Source organism: Zonotrichia albicollis, chromosome 11, assembly GCF_047830755.1.
Source record: "Zonotrichia albicollis isolate bZonAlb1 chromosome 11, bZonAlb1.hap1, whole genome shotgun sequence".
Lineage (NCBI taxonomy): Eukaryota > Metazoa > Chordata > Aves > Passeriformes > Passerellidae > Zonotrichia > Zonotrichia albicollis.
Genome location: NC_133829.1, coordinates 17,865,091 through 17,876,413, shown reverse-complemented (window position 1 = coordinate 17,876,413; position 11,323 = coordinate 17,865,091). Strand labels below are relative to the sequence as shown.

The 11,323-nt window shown below is 53.1% G+C and overlaps 1 protein-coding gene across 1 annotated transcript; it reads right to left on the bottom strand.

Annotated features, from left to right (window-relative positions):
- Nucleotides 1-1,076: 1,076 nt before the first annotated feature.
- On the bottom strand, nucleotides 1,077-9,626 carry HEXA (hexosaminidase subunit alpha). The gene is made up of 14 exons (XM_005490344.4): nucleotides 9,324-9,626; nucleotides 6,427-6,525; nucleotides 6,077-6,142; nucleotides 5,876-5,922; nucleotides 5,471-5,581; nucleotides 4,893-4,994; nucleotides 4,679-4,811; nucleotides 3,860-4,040; nucleotides 3,464-3,550; nucleotides 3,052-3,124; nucleotides 2,497-2,677; nucleotides 2,317-2,407; nucleotides 1,814-1,918; nucleotides 1,077-1,338 (listed from the first exon to the last, which is right to left on the bottom strand). The coding sequence occupies exons 1-14, from the start codon at nucleotides 9,577-9,579 to the stop codon at nucleotides 1,275-1,277; spliced, it is 1,596 nt and encodes a 531-aa protein (XP_005490401.2). The 5' UTR covers nucleotides 9,580-9,626; the 3' UTR covers nucleotides 1,077-1,274.
- Nucleotides 9,627-11,323: the final 1,697 nt, after the last annotated feature.

The window sequence follows — 11,323 nt, the reverse complement described above, 5'->3', positions numbered from 1 at the left end:
TCAGTACTGGGGGTCTTCCGTGGGTATCCCAAGCCCTGGGGGCTCTCACACCTGGTTATGGGGGAAAGGGAGCCCAGCAAGGCAGAAGGGCAGGTGGAACGAGGGCAGGCAATGGGATAGCATCATCTGTGGGAACAGAGCAACATTCTTCTGAACAGAGCACCCATCCCAAAGCCAGCTTGCCCCAGCCCTGCTGGCAGCAGCTCCCTGCAGTAACAAAAGCACCCAGCCAAGGTACCACGTTACAGCACGCTGGGGAGAAAAAAAAAAAGGAAAAAAAATCTGACTTGTAAAAATAGGAGGCAGTAATAACTGTTAATTCACTCTTTTTAATTTCAAGTTCAGTCATGAAAGGTTTCCAGCCATAACAGTGCATCTCACTCACTTAAGACCAAGACACACATACAACAGTCCCAGCCAGCCAGGATTTGTCCCTGACAGATTCCCTGCTTTCAGCTGAATGCCGTTTCCAGCACGGCAATCCCAGCCATGGAAGGACAACAATCATACCTGTCCCAGTTCCGTGGGACAGCAGCAACACTGGTTTCTTCTCCAAGGTAAACACCATTGAAACCAACCCCTCTGGATGGAGGAGACCTGGAGCTGAGCTCCCCACCCTGAGGGTAACAGAGCAGGAGGAGGATGGGTCAGTTGGCCAAATCCCAGGCAGAGGTGACAGCCTGAAGAGCTGAGCAGAGCTTTTGCAGTGTCCATGCACCACTCAGCAGATTTGCAAGGGCTCCTCAGAGGGGCTCCAGGGTGTTACCTGCTGAGGAAAAGTCACAGGAGGTGGCAGCAACCAGGGTTTAGGGCAGCAGAGGTGGTGGCTTGCAGGCATGGCCATCAGAGGAGACAGAAGGGACAAGGACAGGACCCCACAGCACAATGTGACTGCAGAAGCAAACTCTGGGACAAAAGCAGAGGCTAAGCACAGTTCATCCAGCTGAGCAGGCACCCTGCAACTCCAGAGCTGCCAGGATGATGCTTCTCCACCAGCATCTCTGGAGCAAGCCCTACCCATCTCCTGCTAACCCTTGCACAGTGTCCCAAGCCCCAGATGAGCAGGAATAGGCACCTTTTTCCTCTTTGGGGTCATTTATTTATAGAATTAAAGAAATAAAAATAGAAAAAGAGGTAAAAAGTGCATGCCGAGGCAAAAGAAATGTTCATTGTAATGAAGCCAGAGCAGAGGGTGGGGTGGGAGGGGGTCCCTCTGCCCTTCTGAGGGGGGAACATTCCTCCTGCATGCAGAGACAGGGCAGTGGGGCTCTCCTTCAAACCTCGCCAAATTCATGCTCACAGTATCCGACGTAGAGAGGCTGTGCCTGGACACCACGCCTGGGAAGAGAACAGAAGGATGGCATCAGGGAGAGGGCACAGGCAGAGACACCACCAGGTCTGAGGGTGTCCAGTGGCACAGGGTGGCTGTGGGTGCCTCGTTTCAGGTGTGACAAGGAGGGAGTGGTTTTCATCCTGGGCTTACAAATAGTTTTTTGCTCATGTGTGGGAGCACGGGGTGAGGACGGGTTTCCTGGGGAAGCTGGTGCTGCAGGAGGAGTGGCAAGAGCTGACAAGTCCCCTCCTTCCTGAGCACAAAGCCCTCTCCTCGCCAGAGCCACCAGCCTACGCCAGCAGCAGGAGCGCTCCTCCAGCGCTGCACAAAGCAAGCTCTGCCCACGCACAGGCAGCACAAAAACCAGGGCTTTCCAGAGGAACAAGGGTCATTTTGCAGCAGGGCAAGCCCCTCTCCCTCCTGCCCTCCCAGGGTTGAGCCCAGAGCAGCAGGGCAGGGGTGTTGCCCCAGGATGGTTACCCGAGCAGCGTGCAGCGGAACTCCGCCAGCCGGGCGTATGCGTCCTGCACGTTCCCAACAGTCTCATTGCTCCAGAGTCTTTCAGCTACAGCCCCAGCTCTTGGCCTTGAAGAGACAAGGGACAGGCAGTCAGGACAGCGGGGAGCTCACAAGATTCTTACACGAAGCCCTGAACTCCCAAGCACTTTCCTAACCAGTGTCCTTCCACACACAAAGGCTTCAGAGTATCCCAAGATCTGTTCCTGGACATGTGCCCATTAGAAGCAGACCAGGGTGACAGCACAGAGGGTGTTAAACACAACCTGGCTGCACCAGCCATGTTGTTACAGCTTTGCAAACTCCCATTTCAGCCCAGTGAAGCTGTTACCAGCACAGGGAGGACAGGGACAGGCACCATGTGCAGACCAAACCCATGAGTTCAGCACATGACACTCGATGGCAAAGAAAAAGGATGCAAGCCCAGCCCCACACAACCCAAGTGACCTCCCTGTGGTCCCTCTTACCAGAGCCTGGGGGTCAGGTTGGTGACATCCACATATTCACCCCACATGCAGGCCTCACCACCGATCACCAGGGCCTTCTGCTCAGGGCTGCCTGTGGAGGGGACAGCAAAACAGCCACTCCTGGCAGTGCATCTGAGTGCCAAGGCAGCTGCCATGCAGAAAGGGGCACAAGGAACACACCTTCAAACATCAAGGGCTCCACCTTATAGGCTTTTATCCAGTCCTGCCCGTAGGAGATGCGGTTGAGGTACCAGGGAGCAGAGAGCAGAGCCCTGTAGCCAGACCTGGTGACGTTGGCGATCTCGTTCAGGTACTGCAGGTCGTTCTCCTTCCACACGTGGATGATGGTGTCAGGCCTCAGCTGAGGAGCACAGGTGAACACGGGGCAGGGATCAGTGCAGTGCCAGGAACATCACCTGCTCCCCTGAGCAGAGTGCCCTGATCCCTCCACATCCCCAAAAGGAAGCTGAGGCAGACTTGGGCTTCTTTTTTGAGCCACTTCCCATCTGGTTTGCAGGAACATTTGCAGTGTGTCCTGGGAAGGGTTAAAACCTGCATCCTAGAGCAAGCAGAGCATTGGCAGCAGTGTGACAAAGCCAAGATGAGGGCAGCTCACTGGCAGCACCATCTTGAGACCGACCACAGTCCCATTACAGAGTAACACCCAGCAGCCCCAGATCACACAGTGTGTCAGGGGGGTGCTGGCACTGCTCACCCAGCACAGCCTCCTCTCACCTTCACGTCGTTGTCAAACACCTCCTGCCACACAATATAACCTTTGCCGAGGGAAGAGACGATGTCCAGAAGCCTGGAGTGGGAAAAGTACCAGTTTTGGGTGATCTCACTGATTTCCCTCTTTGGTGGTTACATACAGCCTAAGGAGCAGCAAAGATATTCCCAACACCCTCAGCAGGATGTGGAGGTGCTTCTGAAGGAGAAGAGAAAGAGCACAGCCCCTTATGGGGCTTCTTCCTCCTCAGCCCCAGGGTTTTTTGTGGTCAATCTCCCACTAAAATGTTCCCTTTTGGGGTCAGGGAGACATGACCAACAGGGAAGCTCCTGGAAAGGACATCTGGTGTCCCCAGGACAGAAGACATTTGAGCTGGTTACACAGTGCAGCAGCAGGCCCTGGATGTCCTGTCCTTACCTCTGGATGTAGAAAGACTCTAATTTTTTGTAATCTTGACCAAGGCCCATCTGAACCATGAAAGCACGGATTTCTGGATTGGATTTCCTGTGCACCAAAGAGAAGAAATAAAACCATTGCAACCTTAGCTCTGCAGTAAGGTCAAGGCATGGTCAAGTCCCTCCCACAACAGCCCAAGGCTTGCCAAGGTATTCCAGACCTGTGGCTGGACCAGCACCAGCAGCTCCCTACATTCAGCATCACCATGAGCACAGAAATCCCAAAAATCCCAAGCACCACCACTACCCCTGCCCTGGGAGAGCAGGACACCAAAGCTCATGACCAAGAAACCATGGGCTGGGACTCCAATCCCAAATACTTACCCCCAGCCCCCATCCAGACTGATCTCAAACTCACCAGCACGTGAAATCTACCTCATCACCACCAAGGTGGAGATAGAAGTCTGGGAACACAGCGCTGACCTCTTGGAACAAACTGGTCACAAACTGGTAGGTGCTGTTAACAATGGGGTTGATGGGCCCATAGACTCCAGAAGGACCCTGGCCCACATAGCAGGGAGTCAGGAGGCCTGGAGCACCTGATGGTAACAAATGCAGGATGGTGAGGAAGGGGCAAAGTGTGGCCATATCATCCTCTACAATGCCCCTCAATGCACAACTTAGGGCCTGTCAGGGGACAGGGAAGGAGGGACAGCCACAGTTCCAGCTGTGACCACAAACATGGAGAATTCTAACATGGGCCCTGGCATTTGGAGGCAGGGAGAGGAAAAAAAAGACAATGGAATGTTTTCCTGGAGCTTCTTGCACTTCTAGACATAGGAGACACAGTCCCTGGAGTAGACAGCAGTGTGTCAGGACTGGGACACAGCTGAGCAGAGCAAGGAAGCTTGGCCAGCTGCACCCTCAGTTAAACACAAGATCCTTGCAATAAGCCATGATCTTAGTTTTGAAAGAGCAGATGCTCCCACAAAAAACCACCCAGCTTGGACCCAAGAAAAGATGGAAATGTGGAAATGTTTCCCTTTGAATTTTGCTCTTGAAGTTGGACCACTGGGTCCCACATCCCCCAAATAACGGTTTGCTCCTCATCCAAGCCAGCCTGTGAGACACTGCTGCTCAAACCCAGCTTTTAGGGTCCAGACTGCAGCAGCCATCCCTGCCCCTGGGACAGCTCCAAGTCTCCTCAGGGCAGCAGCAGGCAGGGTGTGCTCCTCACCTGGCCCCCAGGAGAGCGTGTGGCCGGGGGTGTCGAACTCGGCGATGACCCGGATGCCGCGCAGCCGCGCGTACTCGATCACGCTGCGCACGTCGCTGGCCGTGTACACGTGGGTCATGGCATTGAAGGCTCCCTGGGACACAGGAAAGCTCAGTGCCTTGCTCAGGAGCGGGGATCTGCTCACCTGAGCTGGGCTTTACAGGGTGATCATTACCTGCTTGCTGAGCTCTGGGAACGTGGAACTCTCATAGGGGAAAGATGGGTCATCTACAATGTGCCAGTGAAAGACATTGAACTTGTTGTAAGCCATGACGTCCTGGGAAGGAACAGGACAAAGATGAACATGTCCCATCCCTTATGAAAGGTCACCCATTTTGGCACAGATAGAGAACAAGGTCTTCCAGATCCAGAAGGACAAGGCAGAGTCCCTAAATGCTCCCCAGGAACCAAGAGAGATTCAGACACCTCTCTCTAAACACAAAAGTTGCACACGGCCAGGAATACTTCTGCTTAGTAAAATCCCAGCCCTCCCTGTAACTGAGCCCCTGGTGGAGATCTGGGAGTTTTATTCTGCTTGGGATGAGCATAGAACCACCACCCACCTTTGCCAGTGCTTTCCCTTGCCTTAGAAACAATTCAGCCCTGAAGAGTAACCTGGACTGCAGGGATCCAAAATATCTCAAAGTTTTCTTTTTAACAAAGGCAGCTGAGAAATCACCCAAACAAGGGAGCTCAGTTGTCACAGGGGGACACCCAATTAAGCCATCTCATCTCCCAGCACAGATGCCCTACCAGAGTTTCCAGGATAGCTTTCAGAGGCAGGTAGTGACGAGAGGTGTCCAGCAACAGTCCCCGGTGAGGGAAGCGGGGAAAGTCCACGATTTCTGTCTCATTGATGTAGTACTGCACACAGAAGACACGAGGAAGATGTGAGCAGGATGTTGGACAAATGGCCATTAGCAAGAGACACTGAGGGTCACCATTGTCCCCAGGGCTGGCAGGACAGAGGCGCCCTCACTGCCCAGAGTGCAGTGTCCAGAAAAAGCTGCAGCACTTCTTTACCCACTCAGAAGGCAGGATCCATGAATTTCCACTTGGCCCTTGGCAAGGCTGTGCCCACTCATCCCAAGCATCCCAGCAACCTCAGCCTGTCCCCATGGGAGCTGCCTGCCCCCAGGGGATGAGGCCAGGACTCACCATTCCATTCTCATCTCTCCCAACAAGCTGGCTGAATGTTTCCAGGCCTGCAGGAAAAACACACAGCCCCTTTGTCAGCACAGACACCCCCAAAGGAGCAGAGCTCAATTAACAAAGTCTATGGAAAGAGAGAGGCACTGAGACATCCCCACAGGCCCGAGGCAGGGGGAGTGGGAATGCCCTGTGGGAAGCACAGCTCACCTCGGAGAGCTCCCCAGATGGTCTCTGCTGCGAGCAGCATGGAGCCTTTGGAGACAGACAGCTTATCTGAAAAACAGCATCAGGGGGATGTCCCACACTGCCACAACAGCACTGGGCAGGGCTCAGTACAGAACTGCACCTTAAGACCCGAAAGAACTGAATTTTGGCCCTCTCTTGCTGTTTTAATCCTCTCTCCACCGCTTTATCAGCACCCTCCTGCCCTGCCCCAGTGTCTCAACAGCAGGGAATCGGTGCCCTCCCCAAATCCAAGGGTACCTGCACAGTGCTACTTCCCAGTGACAGGCACAGAAACAGCCACATTCCCTCTCACTCCCAACCCTGTCACTTACAGCTCTCGCTGGAGTCCAGGCTGGGAAAGCCATCGCAGCCTGGAGTGGAAACATAGACGAGAAGATTGGCGCAGGGCGTTTCCCAGGACGGCTCATTCTCTGCAAAGGACACAGACCATGCACATCAACCCCATCCCAGCTCTTTTCCCTGCTTCCAAGCCCACCACCATCCTCCCAGCCCAGCTAGGGATGGAGGCAGACACAGGCACCCCTTCCTGCACCCCAAAACAGACACCATGGTGCTCAGCAGGGGTTAATTTCAACACAGCCAACCAGGGGAACATGAGTTGATCCCAACCTGTGAGAAAGCCCACAAGGAAGCTTAAAGGAGCACACAAGAGAGGAGAAACATCAGAATATGGACCAGCAGCAGCCCCTGAGGTTTCCTGGACACCAGCCCTGGCTCTTACGTTACAGCCATGGCTAGTGAAAGCTTCTCTAGGAGGGTGAAGAGCTTCTTGTTTCCAAGATCTCCCGGCACTGCAAAAAACTACAAGCCCAAGAGCTCTGCTCCACTCAAACTTATTGGAAAAGGGCAAAGAAAACGTGAATGTTTCCACCTTCCTTTTAAAAAGGGTGGAAAACGAAGCTGCTAAACTGGGCTGAGTTAGAGGCGATGAAAAGGTCTCACCCAGTTCAGAAAGCTCCCAACTGACTGCACCTTCTGCAGAGCAGGTCCCAGGTGTAGCAGCCAGAGAAACTAACCCAGTCACATTTAGACCTCAAGCAGGAGCTCTGGGCACACTTCCCTAACTGAAGAGCACTTCCAAGGATGCACAAGCCTGAATTCCCACTTGAGTCACTCCCCCATTCCAAAGGGATACTCAACCTTCATTGGGGTACAATGGACTTAGAGCAGTCAGTTGCCAGAAGAAACATGGGGCGGCAGGGTGGGACCCTGCTCATCCCAGCCAAGGTCTGTACCTACACCCCACAGCATTCCCAAAACAGCCAAAGCTCAGGGTGGTCACTAAAAATAAACAGCTTGGCTTTGAATGAGCCAAGAGCACCAAGAAGCCTCCAGAGAGACTGTGGCACTGCCAGCATTTCACAGAAATGCAGAGAGCCCCTGCTCCACAGCTCACAGGAGCTCACAGAAATCCCCATTTCTCCATGAAGGGATGACGAAACCTCTGCGGAGAGAAGGAAAACAGCTTGAAGCCAGCCCTGTTTTGAGCTTTCCTCTCGGCTGCAGACAAGCTGGTAGCCAAGGCAACCTCACAGATGTGCAAGCAGCACAGCAAGACCTGCTCCCTCCACTCGGGAAGGCGGCAGCTCACCGGGAACAGCCGCTCTCAGGCCTGGCAGCACTCATTCTGCCAGGAATCAGGAGCCCCCACAGAATTGGGGCCACCATCACACACCGTGTTTGAACCTGCTGGGTGAGGTGCTTCCCAACCCAAACACGGCCCCCAAAGCCAAGGTGCACACAGGCACCACCACCAACCACACCTGCAAGGCAGCGCAGCCAGAAAATCGTTTCTGCCATTTATTTCCTCTATTAATACAAATTATTTCCTTTCATCCAAGGTTTCCACTGCCTGTTCTTACTAACCACCCATGCGGAAAAAAAAGACCAAAAAAAAAAAACCTGAAGGAAAAGAGGGGAAAAAAGGCCTTAAAATAATTTGTGTAGCTTGAACATCAGAAAGCAGGGCATATGGAAAGTGATGAGTGTGAGCTGGATCTTGTGATTGCAGTGTTGCTCCAAGTGATTTGATGGTCACATTTCCCCTCTGAGTGGAACAGGAGAGCGTGAATAATTAGATCAGCTGTTTTTAGTTCCTAGCAGCAAAAGAGAACCAAGAGGAGTCTTTTTGGCTCTCAAATCAAAATTTATTTCTACTTCTACTCACAAGAGTTGAAGAAATAAAATAAGCCAAAGGGTTCTCCGTTTCAAACCTGCTTTTTTCAAAGTATGATGTACTCAAGACAAAGCCAAGCAGCTTCCAACACTGCCACCCTTCTCTGCTTTGATCAGCAGCGACAGAGTTCACACTGACATTTAAAACACTCGGGAGCAGAGTTACTAGCTCTTTTTGATGAATGAAGTGCTTCATACTCCCTGCATATAGCACTTCAGGCTGCAGCAGACCCACGCAGCTACTGAGCGTCCCTGAACATCGGCTCCACAGCCAAGAGATTTCCTGCAGCTCATCCCAGGCAAGCAATGGGTGCTGTCATGAAGAAGTCTGGGTTCAAGAAACCCTTAGAGCCTGTCCCATAGCAAATCCAGACTCTCAAAGGTTTTGCCTTTCCTCATCTTACACTACAATTTCAGGATGAATCCAGGAGCTAATCCTTCCCTGGCAGAAAAGCCATGCTCCCTCAGGACTTCTAGCAGCTCCACTTTGGCAGAGGTGTCCCGTGGCACAAGTACGTACTTGGAAGAACACACACAAAGCATTAAGTCTTTCCTCAAGGTGAGACCTCACACAGACCACCTAGAGCTGCTACGAATGAGAACAGCCAAGACTGAGCAGTAACCCTGAAGCAGGAATGGCTGCAAGACTGGGAGCAGCTCTCCCTGCAGCCACAAGAGAAGGAAGTGAAATGAGAGATTAACACTACCTGGAGGAAGCAAAAAATGAAATAGAGAAAACTCTTGATAGCGAGAGCTGAAATCCTGGCAGAAGGACAACTAGTGCAGTGCCAAACTCGATTACATTCCTTCCACACGTGCCATAGGCATTGCTCTCCAAATCCCAACCCATCGCTGCCCTTGCCACCAGACTCCGTCCAAGCCACAACTCCCACCCCACCTGCCGCCGCAGAACTGAGGGGAGGCACACGGCCACCAAACCCCGCGGTCTGACCCCAAACTTAGCGAGGGTGTGCGGGGCTGTTTAAGCTCAAAGCCACAGAGAAAAAGGGTCAGCGCCCGCCGCGGCCCTCACCGGTGGCACGGCCGAAGAGCAGCGGCCAGTACCGCTGGAAGGCGGCGTCCAGCACGGCGCAGCCCGGCCCCACGGCCGAGCCGTCCGCCACGGCGAAGCGGAACCGGCGGGCCGGCACCGGGCAGCGGCCGCCGCCGGGCGGGAAGCTCTGGGCCTGGGGCTGCGGCCACACGGCCCCCGCCGGGCCCGGCAGCAGCAGCGGCGGGAGCAGCAGCAGCCGGAGCAGCGACAGCTGCAGCGCCCGCGCCGCCGCCATGTCGCGCCCGAGCCTGAGGGAGGCGGCACCGCCCGACAGCGGGGGGCCGGGCGGCCGCGAAATGGCAGCTCGGGCCCGCCCTCACGGCCTCCCCTCCGCTGTCCCCTCGCCCCACAGCCTCCCTCGCCAGTCCACCCTTCCCTCGTTCTCTTGTAATAAAGTTCGGAAACCCCTGCAGCTCCCCACTGAAAATAATTTCTGTCCCAGCCTTCAGGCTTTACAGCCCCCCCACCCCAGCCATGATTTCTGCCTCAGCAGAAGGAGCTTCAGCAGCCTGCCTCGGGATTTGAGGAGATTGAGGGTTTAAATCACGTATTTCACCCGTGCTGCTTTTGTGGAATCATGTAGTGTTTGGGCTGAAAGGGATCTTAAAGACTATTTAATTCCAGCCCCAGCCATAAGCAGGGACATCTTCCTCTGTCGCACCTTGCTCCAATCCCTGTGTCCAGCCTGGCTTTGGACACTTCCAGGGATGGGGCACCTACAGCTTCTCTGGGCAACCTACACCAGGGCCTCACTACCCTCATTGTAAATAAATTCTTCCTTGTATCTAACCTAACTAGACCTGTCTCCGTTTAAAACCAGCACCCCCTTGCCCATGCTTTGCATCCACCTTTGGTTTAAGCATCTTCTGTTGGTGCTGTGTATTTTTATGAGCAATATATAAATCATCCTTTGCACAGATTTCCAAGGATATTTTATATGTGGCCAGTCAAATATTGATTGGGTTGTACAAATAAAAGAGGCCTTATCCCATGGTGGATCCTCACAGTGAAATGGTGCAGGGATGCTTTCTATGCAGGGCTTGGCTTTTCCAAGGAAAGCCTTAACCTCAGATGAACTCTATTTAATTTTGCTTCTTCCCTCCAGCTCTGCTTTCCTTAGCAATCCCCAACTCAAATAAGGGCCTTAAGCCCAGATCTTACCCATCTAATTGGCAGCACAAACCTACAAGGGAACTCACTCCATCAAATTATTAAAAACCTGTTGTCCCAGAAAACTCCAAGGTATCAGGTGTGCTGGGAGACAAGCCAGAGGCATGGGAGCAAGCAGGAAATGAAACAAATAGCACAGGAGAAAGTGTGACAAGGGAGATGGCCCCATCACACAAGAGGAAAAACCATTCTGTGTGAGCAGGACAGAACTATGGAAAGGTCTGGTGGGGAATGTAAGGGATTGTCCCTCATGGGAGCAGTGTAGAGAGAACAGGATCAACAGGAAAAAAGCTTTTTGTAGAAAAAAAAACCCACAAGAAACTTGTTGTCAAAGGTTAGAATAGCACCAGCACAAAGCTGAGGAGCGATGGGGAAAGAAAAAGACATGGTAGGGTTTCAGTGGGGCTGGGGAGAGATGGAGGGAGGTGCTCTCCAGTGCTGAAGGAGCCTGTGAGGTTCCAGTGAAGTTCTTGGGGGTGATGTGGAGGTGAAACAGTTGTGAGGAGATGAGGCACCAGGAGGAGATCACAGTCAGGTTTGGGTCTAAATGGGATTGTGGGAATTTAATGAGGTTAGTGAAAATTTATAGGGAGCTCATGGGGAGCTCCTATCTCTAGGACTAAGGGTCACCTAGAGATAGAGAAGCTGGGCTCCATCAGGAAGGGGGTCAAAGAGAGCCAAATGGTGTTGCCATGAGCTCAACACCTACACAGCACTGCATCTTTCTTCTCCAGCTGTGTAAAACAGCAAAGTCCATCTAATAGGAAGGTGAGCCAGGAGCCAAGGACAGGCACAGCCTTGCCAGGTGG

Excerpts from the sequence above, each read along its gene's own strand:
- HEXA (XM_005490344.4), bottom strand. The coding sequence starts at position 9,579 with ATGGCGGCGGCGCGGGCGCTGCAGCTGTCGCTGCTCCGGCTGCTGCTG. Across the intron at positions 2,678-3,051 it reads TGTTTGACAACGACGTGAAG|CTGAGGCCTGACACCATCAT; the intron begins GTGAGAGGAGGC and ends TGTGCTCCTCAG. Across the intron at positions 2,408-2,496 it reads GGAGCCCTTGATGTTTGAAG|GCAGCCCTGAGCAGAAGGCC; the intron begins GTGTGTTCCTTG and ends TCCCCTCCACAG.